At 44.7% G+C, this 19,879-nt stretch overlaps 1 protein-coding gene across 3 annotated transcripts in view; it reads left to right on the forward strand.

Annotated features, from left to right (window-relative positions):
- SLAMF1 (signaling lymphocytic activation molecule family member 1) overlaps positions 1–18,750 on the forward strand; it is a 24,304-nt gene extending 5,554 nt beyond the window's left edge. Inside the window, exons 2-7 of one of the 3 annotated variants that reach the window (XM_081825316.1) lie at positions 1,917–2,255; positions 4,014–4,298; positions 13,417–13,515; positions 14,093–14,105; positions 14,215–14,274; positions 15,925–16,203. In XM_081825316.1, the coding sequence (XP_081681442.1) occupies positions 1,917–2,255; positions 4,014–4,298; positions 13,417–13,515; positions 14,093–14,105; positions 14,215–14,274; positions 15,925–16,012 (884 nt within the window). In that variant the 3' untranslated portion in view covers positions 16,013–16,203. Of the gene's footprint in view, positions 1–1,916; positions 2,256–4,013; positions 4,299–7,888; positions 8,182–13,416; positions 13,516–14,092; positions 14,106–14,214; positions 14,275–15,924 lie in introns of those variants that run through there. The other 2 variants (XM_081825314.1, XM_081825315.1) reach the window with 2 other exon arrangements.
- The last annotated feature ends 1,129 nt before the right edge of the window (positions 18,751–19,879 follow it).

The following is a 19,879-nucleotide window of genomic DNA, read 5'->3' on the forward strand; positions in this document are numbered from 1 at the left end:
GGAAGTTTTAAAGCAGGGGAGAGACAAAATCTGGCACAGGTTTAAAAAGATGACTCTGTCTACTGCACGGATGCCAGGAGATTAGTTGGAAGCCAATGGCCGTGTCAGGCTGTGACTCCGGTGGCAGAAATGAGGGAGGTTTGAGGTGCTTGGATTGCAGACATGTTCTGAAGTTAGAGCCAACAGGAGTTGCTGATAGACTCCATAAGGAGTATGAGAGAAGGAAATGAGTCAAGCATGATTCCGAACGTTTTGGTCTCAGAATCTGGGGGAGTTGCAATGTTGTCGGTGGGAGGGGCTTTGGAGCCAAGAGTTTGTTTGCTAAGTTTGCAATGCCCTTTCGACCTCCAAATACTGATCCATGTAGGCAGTTTGGGTGGGAGATCTATCTATGCAAGTGTTCCAGAAGTATGTCAACCCATGCAACTGGATGAGTGTGGCTGGGAGGGACGAGATCAGAGTACTAAGTCCTGGGATGATCCAATATTTAGAGGTCTTTAAGAGCAGCAGTTTCCAGGCAAGGAGACTGAGGAGGAGAAGCCAGTGAAATAGGAAGGAAACCGGGAGAGTGGGGTTCCAGGGGTTGAATGAAGGCAGTGTTTCAAAGAGGGACTGATGAACCATGTCAAGTGCTCCTGAGGAAGCAAGATGAGGATGGAGAATGGACTCAGCACCATGGCACATACAGTGACCTTGATAAGAGTGGTTCCAGTGAGTAGTAGGGAAGAGCACGTGCTAAGAGTAGGTACAGGAAAAATGAGTCAGGAAACAGAAACAGAAAATACAAACACACATTAAAGGACTTTGCAATAAAGGAAAAGAGAGAAATGAGGCAGCAGCCAGGGATGAACCTGGGGTCAGGGTAGGGGTTTGTAAGATGAGGGAAGTTACAGGTTGGAATGTTGTGTGTTGATGGAAATAACCCACAACATTCTATACCAGTAATAAAGCTGATGGTGCAAGGGGTGGGGGCTATTGCAAGAGCAAAGGCTTGAGGTGGGTGAGTGTTCACGATGGAAGAGGCTAACCTTAATGGGAGCATAGACCATCCATCTGGGTAGGTGGGTTTCTCGGTGGTAGTTTCAAATGGAAGTTCTCTTCTCATTTCTTCTACATTTTCAGTGCAATGAGAAGCAGAGTCATCAGCGGAGGCCATTGGTTTGAGGAGAGGGGAGGTGTTAAAATAGTCAGCAGTAGGATCTCTTACAGTGACTTGAAAGGGTGTGGTTTTTTGTTGTTGTTTTTTTAGGGGTTTTTTTTTGGTGGTTGTTGTTGGCTCAGCTCTTTTGAAAAAGAGAAATAAAATAATTTCTTACCCTTGATATTAGAAACTATCTTATGGTCTTTTTGAGAGCAAGAATTCCACAGTTTGAACACTGGGCTCACCACTCTCCTAGCTCCACATCCCTCAGACTTTTCTCTTTCTTCATTATCTCAAATGATGCTCTGTAGCCTTGGTCTCCTGGGCTCACGAGCTCAAAATCAGCTTCAGTTGCTCTCTGCCCTTCATACTATGTACCCAGTGGTGGTGAGAAGTCTGGTCAAGGAATTAGCAGACCTGGCTTCTAGACCAGTTGCTGGTTGTGTGACTTTAGGGATGTCATTTAACTTCTCTGTGCCTTAACTATAAATCTGAGTTGACAGAATTATCTCCCAGATCAAAGAAACCCAGTGTCCTAGTTAGTCTGTACATCTCCTTTGTAAGTAATTTTAAGATTTACATTGGGATTTTTGAAATATTGAGAATATAGTGGGACTGTCATGACCATTTTTATAGGCTATTAAGGACCTGGCAACCCCAGGGATAGTGCAAGAGGAAGAGGGAGGACCTTCCATCTGTCATTCCTGATCCACAGACAGGATGTGATTCTCAAAAGCCCCTACAAAAAGGGACTTTCTTATTCTTCCTCACACAGGTGAGAGCTTGATGAATTGCCCAGAGATCCCTGAGCAGTTGGGAAGCAGTTTACTGCTGTCCCTGGCATCTGAAGGGATAAGTAAGAGCATGAACAAGAGCATCCACATCCTCGTCACCAGAGCAGAATCACCGGGAAACAGTGTCAAGAAGAAAATAGTGTCTCTGGATCTTCCAGAAGGCGGTTCTCCACGCTATCTGGAAAATGGCTATACATTTCATCTAGAAAACCTGAGCCTGGGGATCCTGGAAAGCAGAAAGGAAAATGAAGGCTGGTACTTCATGACCCTGGAGGAGAACTTTTCAGTTCGACACTTTTGTCTGCAGCTGAAGCTCTATGGTAATAATGGGGCTTCCCCAGTCTGCACGGGTCAGGGTGGGGGGCACCCGAGATCATCCTTTACCTAAGGATTTAGGCGTCTCTCAGAAGCAAGAGTATCCGGGATTGGGAGCAACTTGAAAGGTCACCTAGTCTAGGGTGTTTAAGCTGTGCTTTAGGAAGAGGTTTTAGAGATTCACAAATCTTTTTTTGTCCAAATTGCTCATTGATGGTAGTTGATTAGCACTAGTTAGCCCTACCCCCATTTCCCAAAGAAAAGGAACCCAGCTGCCCATGGACTACAGGGCCGTGGCCCCAAGAGTCTCAATTAGCAAATAAGACTTGGTTTGAAAAGAAGGTTTTTCCCTCGATTTTTAAAATGTTTGAATACCATAGATCGAGCGCAACCTCTTTTCTGTCGATGAGGACATTGAAATCCAGGGAGAAGTGGCTGGCTTGTGCGTATACAAGTCCTCGTGGGTGGTTCCCTGAATCAGCCCATGCGCCACTCACATGCCCTGTGCTCTGGCACAATACCACATCTACCTGGTGGAAAAGCACTTTTTCTCATTGAAACAGAGGCTCTGGTTATAGAGCCGCTCAGCTGCAGAACTTGAACTAGAACATAGGTCCATCTGAATCCAAGGCCAGTGCTTTTTTGAGCCTCTTTAACTGCCAGCCCCTCTTGAATGCACCCGGAGTTTGTGTCTCTTTGGCCCAGAGGCTCTTTGAATTTCCAGAAATCCTGACAACAGCCATGAATGTTGTCCTGCTTTCTCATAGAGAGACTTCCTTATCTCTGAGACGGGACAGAGAGCCCCACCTACCCAGCATCCTCCTTCCTCCACATGGTGTATGCAGGCTCCCCTCAGCCCTCTGCCAGGTACCGGAGAGCTCTGACTACTCCAATAGTGGCCTAGGGATGACACATCATGCATTTTCTAGAATAGTTCACTGCCTTTGTCACATCTTGTCACATAAATTCTTACCTTGGAAGATAACAGTCTCTGCAACCATGAAAGAAAGAGGCTGGGTTTCAGAGTCAGACAGCTTTAGGTTCTGATCTCAGCTTGAGTGATATTATGTGAGACACTCCACCTCTCTGGGACTCAGTTTCCTCATCTGTAAAAAGGGAATACTTGTAACTAAGGTTATAATTGTTGAGAAAGTTGTCGAGAAGATTAAAGACTATGATAGATGTAAAATTCCAGAATCGTGCCCATCCTACAGTAGTTGCTAAATAAATACAACCTGCCCCCTTGCCTTGGCCATTTCACAGCATTAGAGTGAGATCCCCCCCCGCCCCCCCCCACAGACACACACAGACACAGACACATAGACACACACTCACAGACCCCCACGCACACACTCCAGGTAAGACCCCACCACTATGTCATTCTTTCATGTCTAGAGGTAATACTCTAGCCAGTGACAATTAAACCATGCAGGATTAGTTGGCAGAAAACACCACAGGTAGAAAACAGAAGAGCAACTCAGATTGGGAGCATCAGCAAGAGCAAGCAGATTCCTAACAGTAGTGGTAAGAGGGAACTAAAAGACAAATGATTTTTCCCTATTTTGTCCTGAGGTCGTACTGGAAGGGAGTATAGTGGAGAGAGAGGGATCTGGGGGAACCAGCAGATCCCCACTAGAAATAAATCACACTGCAGACCCACAGGGAGGGAAAACTACCATTAGGTTGCATTTTCTTCTAACAAGAAGGTCACTTTAGAATCCCAGGGGGTTCAGTGATGGCTTCCCTCCTCCCCCTCCTGACAGAGCAGGTCTCCACTCCGGAAATTAAGGTGTTGAACTGGACCCAGGAGAATGGGAACTGCAGCTTGACACTGGCCTGCGAAGTGGAGAAAGGGGACTATGTGGTTTACAGCTGGAGTGAGGAAATGGCTACCGACCCACTGATCCCAGCCAACGGTTCTTACCTCCTGCACCTCAGCCTCGGCCCTCAGAATGTCAACAATGTCTACTTCTGCACCGCGAGCAACCCCATCAGCAGCCGCTCACAGATCTTCACCCCGCAGTCCAAGTGCAGGCCAGAATCTTTAGGTGAGTGCCCTGGTGGGGGCGGGCGTGGCACATTGATGATATGGGCTCAGTCCTCACCTGGACTAAATGCTCTGCTCCCATAGCCGTGGCCTCCACCTTGGTAATAACACTGTCCATTTTCTCTATGGTTGAGAAAAGCCTCCTCATGTGCATTCAGTGAATGCCCTCTGCTCATAATCACCAGGTTGGCATTATGCTCGGTTCATACTTGAGGACAACAATAAGAAATGACGGGGCCAGACCTAGCGTGCAGGCCTCCCAGTTGCGATTCTTCCTCTCCCCTCCTGTCTTGGCTCCGAGCTGCAAGGGCAGCTGGGTGAGAGAATGAAGGTGGCAGGTCCCGACTCCCCAGTCCATACTCCACTAATGGTGGGACAGGTCTGTACCATCAATAAGTACTGTTGACCACCTATGCACAGCAAATTGGGCATGGATATGATACATGATCTCTGCACTCCAGCAACATGTTGTAAAGATTAGACATGTCTAGAGGTAATACTTTACCTCTAGTTCAATAATGAAAAGCAGGATATAATGAAGGGCCACATTTTATGGAATGGACTGTGAATCTCATAGCAAGTCAAAGGCCAGGGGAGTCAGCTCTCAGACTGAGACCTGGACTGTGAAGTTTGGGAATAATAATAAATCATGTAGTACTTTGTTATTGGCAGAGCACTTTCAATGGTATGATCTCTTTTGATCCTCACAATAACCTTACCAGATACGTGGTATCATCGTCTTCATTGTACAGATGAGGAACTTGAAGGTCGTAGCATTTAAGTGCCCTGCTCAAGTTTCTTCAAATTATAAACGGTAGAATCAGCACCTGCACTCAGACCTTCTGACTGCTCAGTCTCCAGGAAGAAGAGCCTCGTTATTCTGCTGTCAGAGGAAGGGAGGGCTGATTAAGTAGTTGTTTGAGGTTGGAAGCAGGAAAGATAGACCACTGAGCCTTTTCAATAACAGATCCTGTGTCCATGCCTCAGGTGTGTACAGGGACAGAAGGACCTGGGTTTTGGCCTTCAAAGAATTACCTATGTCGTGACTTCTCCTTCCTGCATCCACCACAGGGAACAGGAGTCATTCCAAGGAGACTTCAGCCCACAATAGACTTGTTGTCTGTGCAGGAGGCTTTGTAGAGTTTACAGAAGGTGGCCCCAGGGACCCTCGACCCAATGCTGTTCTGTTTACTTACAAGGATAAGGTCACTTCACCTGTCTAAGACTTCGATTCTTTATCTAAAATAATAACAACTGACAAATCTTAATTGTTTATTGTGTGCCACTTAGGTGGAATCTCATTTAATCCTCACAGCCACCAAATAATATTAGTATTCCCACTTTATAGATGAGGAAAGAAAGATATCAAAAGGTCACACACAGAGCAAGTAACAGCTGAGCTGTCTGATCCTGGAATCCTTATAGGTACTAGTGGAAGAGAGAGTGCACAAAAATCGCAGGGTTTTTTCTTGGGGGCACGAGCTTCTGTGGTTATAGCAACCCTCTTAGAGCAAAGACAGGACATCCAGTGCTTTACCCTGGCCCACCTCAAAAAAGGAAGAACTCTCTTCATGCTTCTCAGTGTGGCTTAAGAAGAATTTAATTAGTGCATCTCAAAGTCTTGATAGTTCATGAAGCTTAGCTAGGCGCACTTGGCTCAGGACATTCTAAAGAAACATGTGAAGATGCTCTTACTTACCTAGGTTACATTAAGGACCAAGTACGCACAATATGACCAGCTTTACTGAGTATGGAACAGGCTCTAGTGAGGGGTGAAGGAACATGAACAATAGAAACGTGGCGTCGTGAGAAAGCCCCGTGAGGATCTCAGCTCAGCCGTTAGGAGAACCACCTGACGTGAGGCAGTCTTTTCACTGTCTTGGGCCCCTGTTCCATCATCTGTAAAATGAAATGGGTGACCTAGTGAAGTTCTGTCCAGAGTCCATATTCTATGATTCAGTTTGCACGTACGTTCATAAGAAGGGCTAACAAAAGATTACAACAAGTATTAGTCTGCTGGGGCTGCTGTAACAAAGTACCACGAATGGGGTGGCTGAAACAACCCAAACTTACTGTCTCACAGCTCTGGAGGCTAGAAGTCCAAAATCAAGGTGTTGGCAGGGCTGGTTCCTTCTGACGCTGTGATGGAGGGGTCTGTGGAGGTTCCTCTCTGTGGCTGGCAGGTGGCTGTCTTCTTCTGTCTGTTCACACTGTCTCCCCTTGAAACATCTCTCTGCTCAAATTCCCCCTTCTTATAAGGACACCGATCATATTGGATTAAGGCCCCCCTGTAACTAGGGCTGCCATAACAAAATACCACACACTGGGTGCTTGAATAACAGAAATTTATTTTCTCACAATTCTAGAGGTTAGAAGTCCAAGATCAAGTGTTGGCAGGGCTGGTTTTTCTTTCTGAGACCTCTCTCCTTGGCTTGCAGGAGGCTGCCTTCTTGCTGTGTCTCTGTAGGGTCTTTCCTCTGTGAATGCACATCCTGGTGCCTCTTTTTGTGTCCAGATTTCCTCTTCTTATAGGGACACTAGTAAGATTGATTAGGGCCTACTCTAATGGCTTGATTTTAACTTAATCACGTATTTTAAGATCCTATCTTCAAATATATTCACATTCTGAGGTACTAAGGGTTAGGGCTTCAACTTAAGAATTTGGGAGGGATACATTGCCGTTCATAGTGCCACCCTGATGACCTCATTTTAACTTGATTACCTCTATAAAGACCCTGTTTCCAAATAAGGTCATGTTCTAAGGACTTCAACATATGAATTTTGGGGGGAAACACAATTCAATCATAACACAAATAGAGATCCCTCCAGTGCCTAAGTGGCTCAGTCGGTTAAGCGACTGCCTTCAGCTCAGGTCACGATCCCGGAGTCCCGGGGTTCGGGTCCCGCATTGGGCTCCCTGCTCAGCGGGGAGTCGCTTCTCCCTCTCATGTTCTCTCACTCTCTCTCTCTCAAATAAATAAATAAAATCTTTAAAAACAACAGCAACAACAACAAAAAACAAATAGAGATCCCTCCTCCCTTCCTCTAAGGATGAGGGACAACAGCACATCAGGGATTACGTAGCCGGTCTGTGGCGTGCCATTCTTAGTAAACCAGGTTGCCTAAAGACAGAAAGCAGAGTTTTATTAGTTTATTGATTTGTGTTTGTAAATGAATATTATTAATTCTTAAAATACTGTGCTTAGTTTGACAAAACTTTCATTGAGCTTCTACTATGTTCCAACATTGTGCTGAGTACACAAAGACGAAAAAAGATATGATTTTTGCCCTTAAGGAAGAAGATAGTTTCTGTAAATACTGATCCTAGATTGTGTGGTGTGATGGGCAGAATGGAGGTAAAAAGAGGAAGCAATGATGGACACCATCTGGAGGAATCAGAGAGAGCATCATAGAGGATGTGACATAAACTGGATTTTGAAGAATAAACAGAAATCATCCGAGCAGATAAAAACATTCCAGGCAGAGGGAAAAGCAGAGGCAGCTGGGTCTTGTCCTGTATTATCCTATAGGCAATGGGAAGTAATAAAGCGTTTTAGGTAGAGGAGTAACATGATCACCTTTGCATTCCAGAGAGAAAATTCAGTGGTGTGGAGAAGAGGTGGGGGCAGGACAGAGGCAGCAGAAAGAGAAACTAGTTGTGGGGAAGAGCTACCATTGCAGTGATCCATCAAGAGACGACAAGGCCTGGACCAAAGCAGTGACCATTAGTTTAATGAACGCTTCATACAAGGGACTTTCCAGTCTTGGGATGAAGTGGTGGGGTCTGAGAGTTTATTAAAGGTCTCTTCACCATGCCAGTTTTCTAATGACATTTGTCCAGCCTCTCAGTCATATATATTCATCTTTCTTCCAATTGCCACATCATCACTTTACCGGAAGAGACATCTTAATGTCTCTTGCTATGAAGCGTCTTTATTGCAAAGTCCAAGTCTTAGTTTGCTACAGAGCACTCTCGGGGATTCATGCAAAGCATGTTCATGTGGGTCTATCGTGTGTGACCTGCTGTTGTTCTTCATGACCATCTTCTGAAATAGTTGTATCTATGCTAGAATGAATAATACAAAACCTTAAGTAATTCAGCTAAAAGGGAATGCCCCTGGAAGCTCATCTTGAAAAGAGGACCCTTTTCAGTAGATTGGCAGAAAGTTGGCTCAGCAAGTCTGGGTTAGCTCAGAGGAAGAGACAGATGACACCTACCAGCGAGCCCCAGGGGCTCCCCCTTTCTGACAAGGACTTTCTAATAATGGGAGCACCCACTGCTACAGAGTCATCTAGATGTTCCATGCGCAGAGGCAGGTCCCTCTTCATGGCACTCCCAGTCAAGTAAGCATGACAGTAGTGGTAGAAGGATGGAACCTGGTACCTCTCATGGGCCTTGTTTCATGGCCACAGCTGCTGCAAGGGAAGCTGAGATGGGTAGGCCTAAGCTGGACAGCCATGTGACTGGACAAGGTTTGTGCTGCCACGGGAGCGTGGGGGCAAACGGTGGGCACAGCTGCCAGCCTCTGACACACAATGCTGGGTGGGACAGGCAGGTGTAAGGGGTTTTTCTGGAAACTGTGAACTCTGTAAAAATGTGTACTTGGATGGTCCCAGATCTCAAATTAGTGCATGGTTTGTGTGAGCATCCTCCCCCCACCCTCAATTCTGAGTGGAAGCCACCATCAACAAGAAGGTGTTTTTTTGTTTTGTTTTGTTTTGTTTTTTAAGATGGCTGGCTGGCTTCTTCAAGTAGTTGCGTGCCTTGCAGACTGCTTGCTGACAGAACCACATGAAAGGCAGGAAAGAGATCTAGCATTCTCAGACCGTTATGATAGCATCTCGGATCTCCTGGGGGCAAACTATATTTGTTTCTCAGAGTTTTGTTTTTTTTTTAAAGATTTTTATTTATTTATTTGACAGAGAGAGACACAGCAAGAGAGGGAGCACAAGCAGGGGGAGTGGGAGAGGGAGAAGCAGGCTTCCCGCGGAGCGGGGAGCCCGATGCGGGGCTCGATCCCAGGACCCTGGGATCATGACCTGAGCCGAAGGCAGACGCTTAACGACTGAGCCACCCAGGCGCCCCTCTCAGAGTCTTTTTTGTTTGCTTCTTTATCTCCTTAAAGAATAAGTTTTGGGGACTTGAAGGGGGCGAGAAACTTTTGTGTTTCTATGGCAGCAGACTTTTAAAGATAAAAAAGGTCCTCCAGCATTTTCCTTGGCGGCATGCCTACTTGCCAAGTTGTCACGGTTTAAACCACAGCCAGTAGGGTAGAAGAGTGGTGCTGGAGTTCTCACCCAGCCTCCTTGGCTGCTTCTAGGAGGCTCCAGGGGGGAAAGGGCCCCAACCTCCTGTACGGGAATATTCAGACTTGGTTTCTTTGCGAATGAACGAACAACATTGCTCTGACTGCCGAGCAGCACCGATCTGAGAGTCCACGCTGAGGAAGAAGATGGAGAGCTGGAGTCTTCCGTCACAGGAAACGGTGGTTTGAAAATGGGAACACAGGTGTTGCTGAGGGCACAGGCACACCCTCTTTTTCTGGTTCCATTTCATTATTGTGCAGCATATGCTAAGTAGGTCATCTTTCATTCCCATCGATTCCTGCTTCGGGCCATTCGAAAGTAACCCTGCACTCCTTCTGAGACCTTCTGATATTCAGCGCTGTGATCATTTGTAACCAAAGGACACAGGACAGTCCTCCCCCCAGCTCTGTTCTATGGCTTCTGATTTAATTTACCTTCCTTTATCATGTGCTTATTAGGTGCCCCCCAACCCTATGTTGTATCGGGGGGGCAGTGCAAGTAAAGCATAAGGAACAGGGTCTACCTTCAAGAATCTACAATCCAGGTGGGACCTTATTAGGTAGAAAAATATTGTCATCTTAAGAAACCTCTCCTAGAATTCTTCTCGTAAAGAACAGGGTACCTTCATGTAAATGTTAGAGGGCAGAAGGTAAGACCCACCCCAAGGAATCCAGCTGTGGGTTAGATGATTCTGTATGAGAAAGGGAACAGATATGGCTTGTGCAGATATGGGAAGAGAAAAAGAGGGTCTGAGCCTGTCAGATGGTGGAAAGCTGCCCAGTTTACAATGGACTCTGCTCCCTGTGACCTTTCAAATCTTCAGTAGAGGATTCACATCCACAAAATTCTTGGTGTAGGTTTTGGGCGTTTTTTGTGTGGAAACTGATGAAGGCACAGAGCCTTGCACGCAGGATAGCCCAGACTGCAGCAAGCAGAGTCACGCGAGCAAAGACTTGGAGGACCACCAGGAAGTAATTACCAGAAATTGCAGGAATCCTCTGTAGCCTGACCCCAACAAGCCATAAAAGTAGCATTTTGTCCATGTTTATCCAAATTGCTAAGGGCATAGAGTTTCTGACATTCAGTTTCCATATAAACATTCATATCACTAGATAATAGTACCAAGTAGATGAGCACCAGGTACAAGACCACTTGGACCTGCTAGATAGGGAAACCAAGTCATAAGCAAACAATAGGATGGGGCTGGAGTGTCTCTGAACACCAGTGAAGGGACTTCTCTGGATGTGAGATCAAACCTATCTTCTGTCTTTCCAATCAATCAATAGGACCTACTGTGTGTCAAGTCCTAAGACAGCCACAAAAGAGGTAAAGAGGTGGCCTCTGGCCTCTGAGAGGCTAGCAGCTAGGTGGGGGATTGAGGTTGTGGAAGGAGCTGACATTTCTGCACCACATTTATGCTCCAGGCATTGCTGTGGGCCCTTCCCTTAATTATTTCCTTGGCTTGTTAGAAAGACTCTGTGAACTAAATACTATTGTACTCATTTTGCAATCAAGGAGACTGAGGCCCCAGAGGTTATGAGCAATCTATCTGAGGTCGCAGAGCTATCAAGTGGTAGGTCCAGAATCTGAATCCACCTGTCTGCCTCCAAATGACCTCGCTGAAAATGGTCTGCACCACAATGGTAGCGTCACAACTCAGGTTCTAAGACACACGACGAAAACCAAGGTGCTGCAGAGTCCCAGGGAGAAGGAAGAATGGGAGCTGGAATGGTCAGGGAAGCCGACACAGAGAGGGTAGGATTGGCCTGGGGGCCAGCACCGGGCAGGCCTGGTGGGCAGCTGAAGGTTGAGGAAGGGGAGGGGGCACAGCACAGGCACAGGGGACAAGAATGGGCAGGTGTTGGAGGGAGGATGTTGACCGTATGGGCACCTCCCAGGGCTTTCCCGGGGGGGGGGGGGTGCCCATCGCCATAGGGGAAAACACAAAATGTCGAGTCTACAGTTCTCATCCTGCCCAGCTCTGCCATCGGCTTCTCTGTGACTCTGGGGACACCTCTGAATCTCATGGTCCTCAACGTAAAATTAGTGAGTTGGGTAAGATAACGCAATAGCTCCTTTAACAATTAAAAGCCTCTTGGACCTATCACTTAAGTCCTTGAACAGATTCATATTACTTTGTATACAAAGACTAGGAGAAAAATTAGGGCTTACGAAATATCTCTCAGGACAAAGGCCTCTCAGATCTGGCGGGAGACAGGCAGAAGCTGAACGTTTATGTTATAGGACAAGGAGAGCAGATGGCTTTCATCCTCCTGACTCCCTGGAAAAGCCAGAGAAGGCTGGGGCACAGTCCTTTTTAGTTCATGTGAGAAGGTGAGCCACAGCGCGTCAGCAGCAGGTACCGGGCGACAGGAGAAAGGCTCGCTTGGCAGGTGTGCCCAGTGCAATTTTGTCATCTGCTACATTGTGGTTCAGAGGCACCTCCTTGTTGGTTGGGTTTACTTTATTTGTATCTCAAAAGAAATTTGAGGGAAATATTACCTTTTAAAAGGATTGAAACGGTTGGAGTCTTTGTTCTTAAATGAACTGTTGTTTTAGAAGGTCCCAACCTAGGTGAGGGAAGAAGGAAGAGGAAAGAGTCTCAAAATAGTCAGAGCAACTGTAACCATTTGCTGGGTCAGTTCCATGGGCTGATGGAACACGGTGGGGCTTGGCTGCTGCCGTGCAAGGGTCAATTGTATTTAGACCCTTAATGCTATTACTTTACTTAGAATCCTGGTGCTTCAGGTTGACCCCAGCGTTCATTACCTTGGGGTAACTCACCCCAAGCCCGTAAGTCTCTCTGACTCTCCAAGAAGTCTGTCTTCAGCATTCAGCCACGTTTCTACCCCTCGACGAAGCTCTAGTATATGAAGGTCTCCATGCCTGCTTCCTTATGCACAAAATGGGAGTAATGAGAGTAACTACCTCGTAGGATTGTTGTGAGGATTAAATCCATTAGTACACACAATGCACTAAAAATAAAGCCTGGCCCATTGACAATGCTCCATAGTTGTCTGTTATTATCTGAGTAAGCTGGATGTCTTGTTTGCTGGGGCATTAGTTCTCATTCACTGTTTTCCAAGGTACTGCTCCTGGCTTGGAAGGATTTGGCGAAGTGTGTACAGGAGAGAAAGAAAAAAAAGAAAAAAGAAAAAAGTAGCTCTAGGACCTCGAGCCTGGCTGACTGCTACTCTAGGACTTGTATTAAGCACTGGAATCCCTGAGAGGAAGACATACATGCTTTTCTTTCAGTTCAGGTTCAGTGGGTTCAATACAGTTATTTGCATGGGAGGACAATAATAGTACTATTATGTTTATTTTTAAAGAACAAAAGTCGGTCGTTCTTCCTCCCAGCGTCGCATGAGCGTGGTGTGGGAGTGTGGGGACAGCAGGTGGAACCGGCATGTTCTTTTTACCAAAACAGATGCAGGACTCCTCAGAGATTTAAAACCAGGGAAATGGGCAAGCGATGTTGACTTGGGACAGACAAAGATGTGTCTGATTTTGGATACGTGGTCACGCAGGTACAAATCAAGCATTTGAATAGAAAAACCCTTACAGGAGTTAGGACATTTCCATAGGAAATTAGGAAAGTCAAGTATGGTGAGGAGAGGAATTAGGATAAGAGAAGAGGTAGGAAATCATTAGTGGTCTGCAGCTGCTGTCTGAAGCCATTAGAATGGATGTGTCCCCTGAGAGAGAATATAGCTAGAGAGCACGGGGCTTGGTCTCCCCACTTCCGTGAAGGATGTTTTTAAACTTACAGTACTGTTGAGATTGCCCTTTGACTTTTTTTTTTTTTTTTCCAGAATCAACACAATGGGGACTGTATGCCGGGCTGCTCTTAGGGGGCATCGTTGGTGTCATCTTGATTCTCGAAGTGGTAATACTGCTGTTGAGAAGAAGAGGTAGGTGTCTGCCAATAAAGAGATTGATATCAGACCCTGTGGTAAGCAGGGAACCTCTCCGCACAGGCAGATCTGCTTGCACCACTCTGGCTTTCTGCCTGAAGCACCTTTGCAATAATACTAAATACACACATCCTGGGACCTTGCTCAATTCAGTCTAATTCAATATGTCTTGGTCCCTAATTAGGCCACGGGGATGGAAAGAGGGATGAGCCACAGAAGGTTGAATGGGAAGACCCACAGCAGAGGGAACACTTTTTGCTAAGATTTTTACACAAATTCTGACTCATCTTGGGAAACATCTTCATTTTACAGTTATGATAAGAGGCCATCAAGTGCCCCAGAAACAGAGGGGTGAGAAAGCTGAGTGAAGCAATGTACGACAAACGGGAGAGTACAAAAGAGTAATGAGCCCTGTCCTCGGAGAACTCAGAATCTTATTAGGAGACTAGATATGCACATTAAACAATAGAGATTAAAATAATTGAATGGCATTCCAATTGCATGTAACACATACTGGGAATTTGTGAGGTTGCTTAAGGCCTGACTAAACAATATGGAAGATCACCCAGGGTAGCTACTCTGGCTACCAGTTATTCCCTTGCAGTTTAAGCACCTAGGGGAAGTGTCTCCTGGCCTCCCCTCCAAAGGGTCCCCTGGTTCCATGTCACAGGGAAATGTGCTCGGCCACACTTTCATCACCCACCCACACCAAAGTCAGAAGGTCCTGCCCCCAGATCAGGATAGGTCCCTGGGCTGGCTTTCCCACGGTGAGGACAGGACTTGATCCTCACACCACCAAATCGATGGCTGATCTTATTCTCAAGTGGATCAGCGTTCTCACGTGTAACCTTCTCAAAAAAGCCCTTACCGCAGCACTCTTGCTGGGTTTGCTTGTATAAGAAAGTCTAGATAGATCACAGGACATCCACCTACTTTTATCTCATTTCCTCCAACTAAGAGTTAGATGGGGAGGGGTGAGGTTAGGGTGATTCAGACAGAAACCGTGTTGAGAGCCTAAGGCGATGGGGCAGGGCACCCACATTTTGTTGGATAAGAAGGAAACATTGAGATACCAGGATTGAGAAAACGGAGATTAACGCAGCCATGCTAACCTAGCCGGAGTGGGTGCCAGGATCCTAACTCACATTCTTTCCCCTGCTCATCGCATGTTTGTGCTCTGAAGGGAATAATGCCCCCCCATCTCCCCACAAGTCCCTGTCACCCTCCTCAGCATACATATCCATCCTTGTCTCCAGCCACCCTGTATTCCTTGTAAGCCAGGAACATGAAATCCTTGCCTCAAACCTACGGGAAAACCTACATTAATTGCTGTACCCTTTGCAAGACTTTGTTTTGATTCTGTTAGCACTTTCTAATGCTGTCACCTCCAAAATGGCCTGGCTCTGAAGGTGTTCAAATGGTTTCTCTGGCAATTTCATATCCAGAATACAGTGGTTAAAAACATAGGGTTTGGCATCAGACAAACTTACATTCAAATGCAGACTTTGCCACTGACAAGCTATGTGACTAAATAAATGAACTCTCTTCTGCAAAATGGGGATGATATTATGTACCCACATGGTACTGTTGTGGGTATCCATGAGTCCAAACACAGAAAGTACCAAATACAGTGGCGTCCATGGTTAGACGATGGATCATGGACAGGTGCATGATGGCTGGCTGGCTGGCTGGCTGGCTGGCTGGATACGTACACACATAGACAAATCTTTTAATGGAGTTGAATTAACACATCAATGTTTAAGTCCTATGGCCAGCAGGGGGCGGCACAAGGAGCATCTGGGAATAGTCCTTAGAGCCAATTTAAGTACATAAAGTCCTGCTAACAAAGGACAATTTTGTGCTTCAGGACACAGTAGGAAAGGACATTACACAGTCTACATCTTCATTTTACGGTTGTGGTAAGAGGCCATCAAGTGCCCCAGAAACAGAGGGGTGAGAAAGCTGAGTGAAGCAATGTACGACAAACGGGAGAGTACAAAAGAGTAATGAGCCCTGTCCTCGGAGAACTTAGAATCTTATTAGGAGACTAGATATGCACATTAAACAATAGAGATTAAAATAATTGAATGGCATTCCAATTGCATGTAACACATACTGGGAATTTACTACGTGCCAGGCACTGTTCTAAACACTTTACAAATAATATCTCCTGTGATCATCACAACAACACTGTGGGTGCAGATACTTCAGTCCCATTGCACAGATAGAGAAATAGAATTAGAGAGATGGAGTAACTAACCTAAGGTCATGTGACACATGTGTTGGGACTTGGTGTTTGTGCCTTTGGGACTCCTGGGGCAGGTGGGGAGGTGGCGGGGGGTAAAGACCAGACAGGTCTGAGCAGAGTTTGTGGGCATGCCAGACAGAGATAACCACTGTGGTTTCTTTTCCCCAGGTAAAGCAAATCATTACCAGCCAACAATGGAAGCAAAAAGCCTTACTATTTATGCCCAAGTCCAGAAATCAGGTGTAAGTTCTCTATTTTCTTTGTCTGGAGTGGGCCTGTTTCCCCGTGGGATTCCTGGCCAGTCCATCTTGCAAAAGGCATTAAACTTCAGTGTCAGATGGGACTATTTGTTATTTGAAATAATGGAAAACACTGGGTACTCTTCTGGTCATCCATGTCTTCATAAGGGAAAAATGAGGAAGCAAGAAACACATGACACACGACTCCTCCAGCCCTGGGGTTCCGAGTGTCTGTGGTTCCCTGTTACCAAACTCTTCCCTCTCTAGGGACAAGGGCACAGGCTTGAGGACAGAAGGAAAGTGCAGTAAGGCTGTTGTATGATGTGCTGGTCTGATCCAAGTGTAGGAGTTTGCAAAGCACCATGGAGACAGGGAAGGAGGATCTTGAGGATTTTGGCTGGGTAGATGGAAGGTGATATGTAGGCTGGAGATGAAAGACCTGATGGAAGGCGGTTGGACTGAGGGAGAGCCACGATGAAGTTGAGGAGCAGTTATGTTAGGCGTAAGAGGGAGGCTAAAGGAATTTGGTTAGATGGGTATATACTCTAGTTCTTCAGACATGAAGGCAATTCTAGGTGATGTACAGACCAGAATGTGGCCATTCAGAGGACTCTAGGACAAAGCTCTTATTTCTGCCGCCCCCTAGTGGCTTGGAGGGTTTAATACCTAGGCCATCACTATGTATTAACCAGGCTGAGAACCAGGCTCCATTTAAATATAGGAGAGTCCCAAGAGCAAACTCCGCCCTTGCATTTACACATTTGGCAACCAGTTTCAGCTTTAGCATGGTGCCTTCCCTATCTACTGTGTCTGATGCTGTTCTTTTTACTGTAAACCATGACATATATACCAGAAGTGCACAAAGTATAAATGTCAGCTCAGTGAATGACCCTATCGTGTTATCTAGTAAAGCAAATCTTCCCACCTTGTTTTTCTCCAACAGTTTTCAACTAGTCTTGTCCCTTCGTACTTTTGTATATATTTCAGAATCAGCTTCTCAAGTATCAGAAAAGGGGAAAAAAATCCTATTAGGATTGCATTGAATCTACAGATCTATTTGAGGAGAAATTACATCTTTCAGTATTGAGTCCTCTAATACCATATAGCTACCAGCCTGATCAAGGAACAGAACATTGCCAGCAACCCCCACAAGACCTCCTGTACCCACCCCTTCACCTCTATTCTCTCTCTCCTCACCAAAGATATCACTGTCCTGACTTCTAAAAATATATTTTAGCGTGCTCGCTCTCTCTTTCTTTAACTTTATAAAAATGGGATTCTACAGTATTTTTCCTCTTGGGTCTGGTTTTTTCCCCTCAGTATTATTTTCATGAGATTCGTATGTCTTTGTGCTTGGATATAATGCATTTATTTTCATTGCTTTATAGAACATCACTGCATGAATATACAAGAGTTCATTTATCTAGTTGACTATTGATGGACACTTGGGTTATTTCCAGTTTGAGACTATCATAAAAATTCCAACTATGAACATTCACATGTGTATCTCTTGGTAGATATGTGCACCTATTTTTGTTGGGTATGTACCTAGAAGTAGAATTGCTGAATCATACAGTATGCACATCCTCAACTTGGCTAGATAAGGCCAAACTGCTTTTCAAAGTGCATGCGCCAATTTACTTTTAGGCCAGCTACACATTCTAATCAAAACTAGGTGTTATCAGCCTTTTAAATTTTAGTCATTCTGTTGGACGTGTCTTTTTATAGTTTTATTTTGCATTCCCCTAATTATTAAGGAAATTGGACAATGCTTCTTATATTTATTGGTCATATTAATATCCTCTCTCTTAAAGTGCCTGTTAAATCTCTTGTCTGTTTTCCTTAGAATTTCAGGCTTTTTTAAAAATGATTAGCATAAGTTCTTTAAATATTTTTAGCTTTTTGGCAGTTACATTTTATTTTATTTTTTAATTAAAAAAGGGGTTTTTTGGGCAGTTACATTTTAGCAAATACCTTCACCCATTCTGTGTTTCGCCTTTGCAATTTCTCAGTGACACCTGATAAAGAAAGGTTCTTAACTGCAGTATAGAGCAATTCAGTAATCTCTTCCTTTGGAGATAACGATTTTTGTGTCCTCTCTGAGAAATCTTTCTCTACTCCTGGGTAATTAAGATATTCTATCATTTTCTAAAAGCTGTGTGGTTTATCTTTCACATTTACATCTGTTATGTACCTGAAAATGGCTTTTGGAGTAGGGTGTGAGATGGGTCAGGTTTCATTTTTCTCCAAATGGGTGTCCTATCGACCACATATTGAAAAGATGGCCCTTGCTCCTGCTAGTGCCATCTTAATCACAAACCAAGAGTCCGTATATGTGAGGACCCATTGTTTTGGTTCTCTATCCTGCTCCCTTTCTTGCTTGTTTACGCTTGCGTCAGTACCATACAATCTTGACAAATTCATTATAGATTACAGATTCATTACAAGTCTGGTATCTGGTAAAATGTCTTCTTATTTGTTTTTGTTCTTCTTCAAGAGTTCTTGGCCGTTTTCTGTCATTTGTATTTTCATATATATTTTTAGATTCAGTTTGTCAAGTTCCACCTAAAAATCCTGCCGGAATTTTAATCAGAACTGCACTGATCACTTTGAGGAGACCATACGCACTTATAGTATTGAGTCTTTCCATTCACAAAATAATACATCCTTTCCTTCATGTAGGTCTTCTTTAATTTCTCTAAACAATGTTTTATAGTGTTTTGCATAAGAGACTTGTCCGCCATAATTTATTACTTGGCATTTGAGCGTTTGAGATTTTGGAATACTATCATCAACATTATCTTTTAAAAAATTTTTAGTTTCTACATATTATAGATACATAGAAATACAATTAATTTTTGTATTTTAAACTTATATTTGCAACATTGCTAAACTCACTTATAAATTCTAGTCATTTTTCTATAGGTGACTTGGATATTCTCTGCACAAAATTGTATCATCTGTAAAAAAAATTACACTATATTTCTTCATTTTCAAACCACATAACTTCTCTTCCTGTTTTACTGGCTGAGATTTCTTATCCAGTGTTGAATGGAAGTGTTAAAAGAGGCGTCCTTGGATGCTTCCAAACTCAAAAGGGAAACTTTCAACATCTGGCCATTAAATATGGTTTTTGCTGAAGGTTTTTATAGCTGCCTTTTCATCTGATTGAGAACATTCTCTTCTGTTCCTGGTTTGCTAAGGAATCGGCGTTGAATTTTATCAACACTCTCTCTGCATCTATTGATACGGATTTTTTATATTATCTTTTTTATTTATCTGCTGAACCACACTGGGGATCTGCAAAGACTACACTGCATTTGCATTCCTGGAATAGAGGCGATGTAGTCTGGTCCTTTTTAAATATCGCTGGGTTTTATTTTATTAATATTTTGTTCAGAGGATGCTGTTGCTGTCCTGTTTAGGCTTCCAAGTGGAATTGGCCTACAATTCTCCTCTCTTGTAATGCCCCGGTGAGGTTTTGATACCAAGATTTTTTTTTTTTAAAGATTTTATTTATTTGACAGAGAGGCACAGCGAGAGAGAGGGAACACAAGCGGGGGAGTGGGAGAGGGAGAAGCAGGCTTCCCGTGGAGCAGGGAGCCCGATGTGGGGCTCGATCCCAGGACCCTGGGGTCATGACCTGAGCCGAAGGCAGACGCTTAACGACTGAGCCACCCAGGCGCCCCTGATACCAAGATTATGCTAACCTCACAAAATGAGTAAGAGTGCATGTTCATTTCCTAGTGCTACTGTAACAAATGTTTGCAGACATGGAGACTTAAAGCTACGAAGTCATCCTCTAACAGCTGTGGAGGCCAGAAGTTCAAGATGGAGGTGTGGGCAGGGCCATGCTCCTTCTGAAAATGTTGCT

This window comes from Leptonychotes weddellii, chromosome 6 (assembly GCF_054177405.1).
Source record: "Leptonychotes weddellii isolate Sample4059 chromosome 6, ASM5417740v2, whole genome shotgun sequence".
Lineage (NCBI taxonomy): Eukaryota > Metazoa > Chordata > Mammalia > Carnivora > Phocidae > Leptonychotes > Leptonychotes weddellii.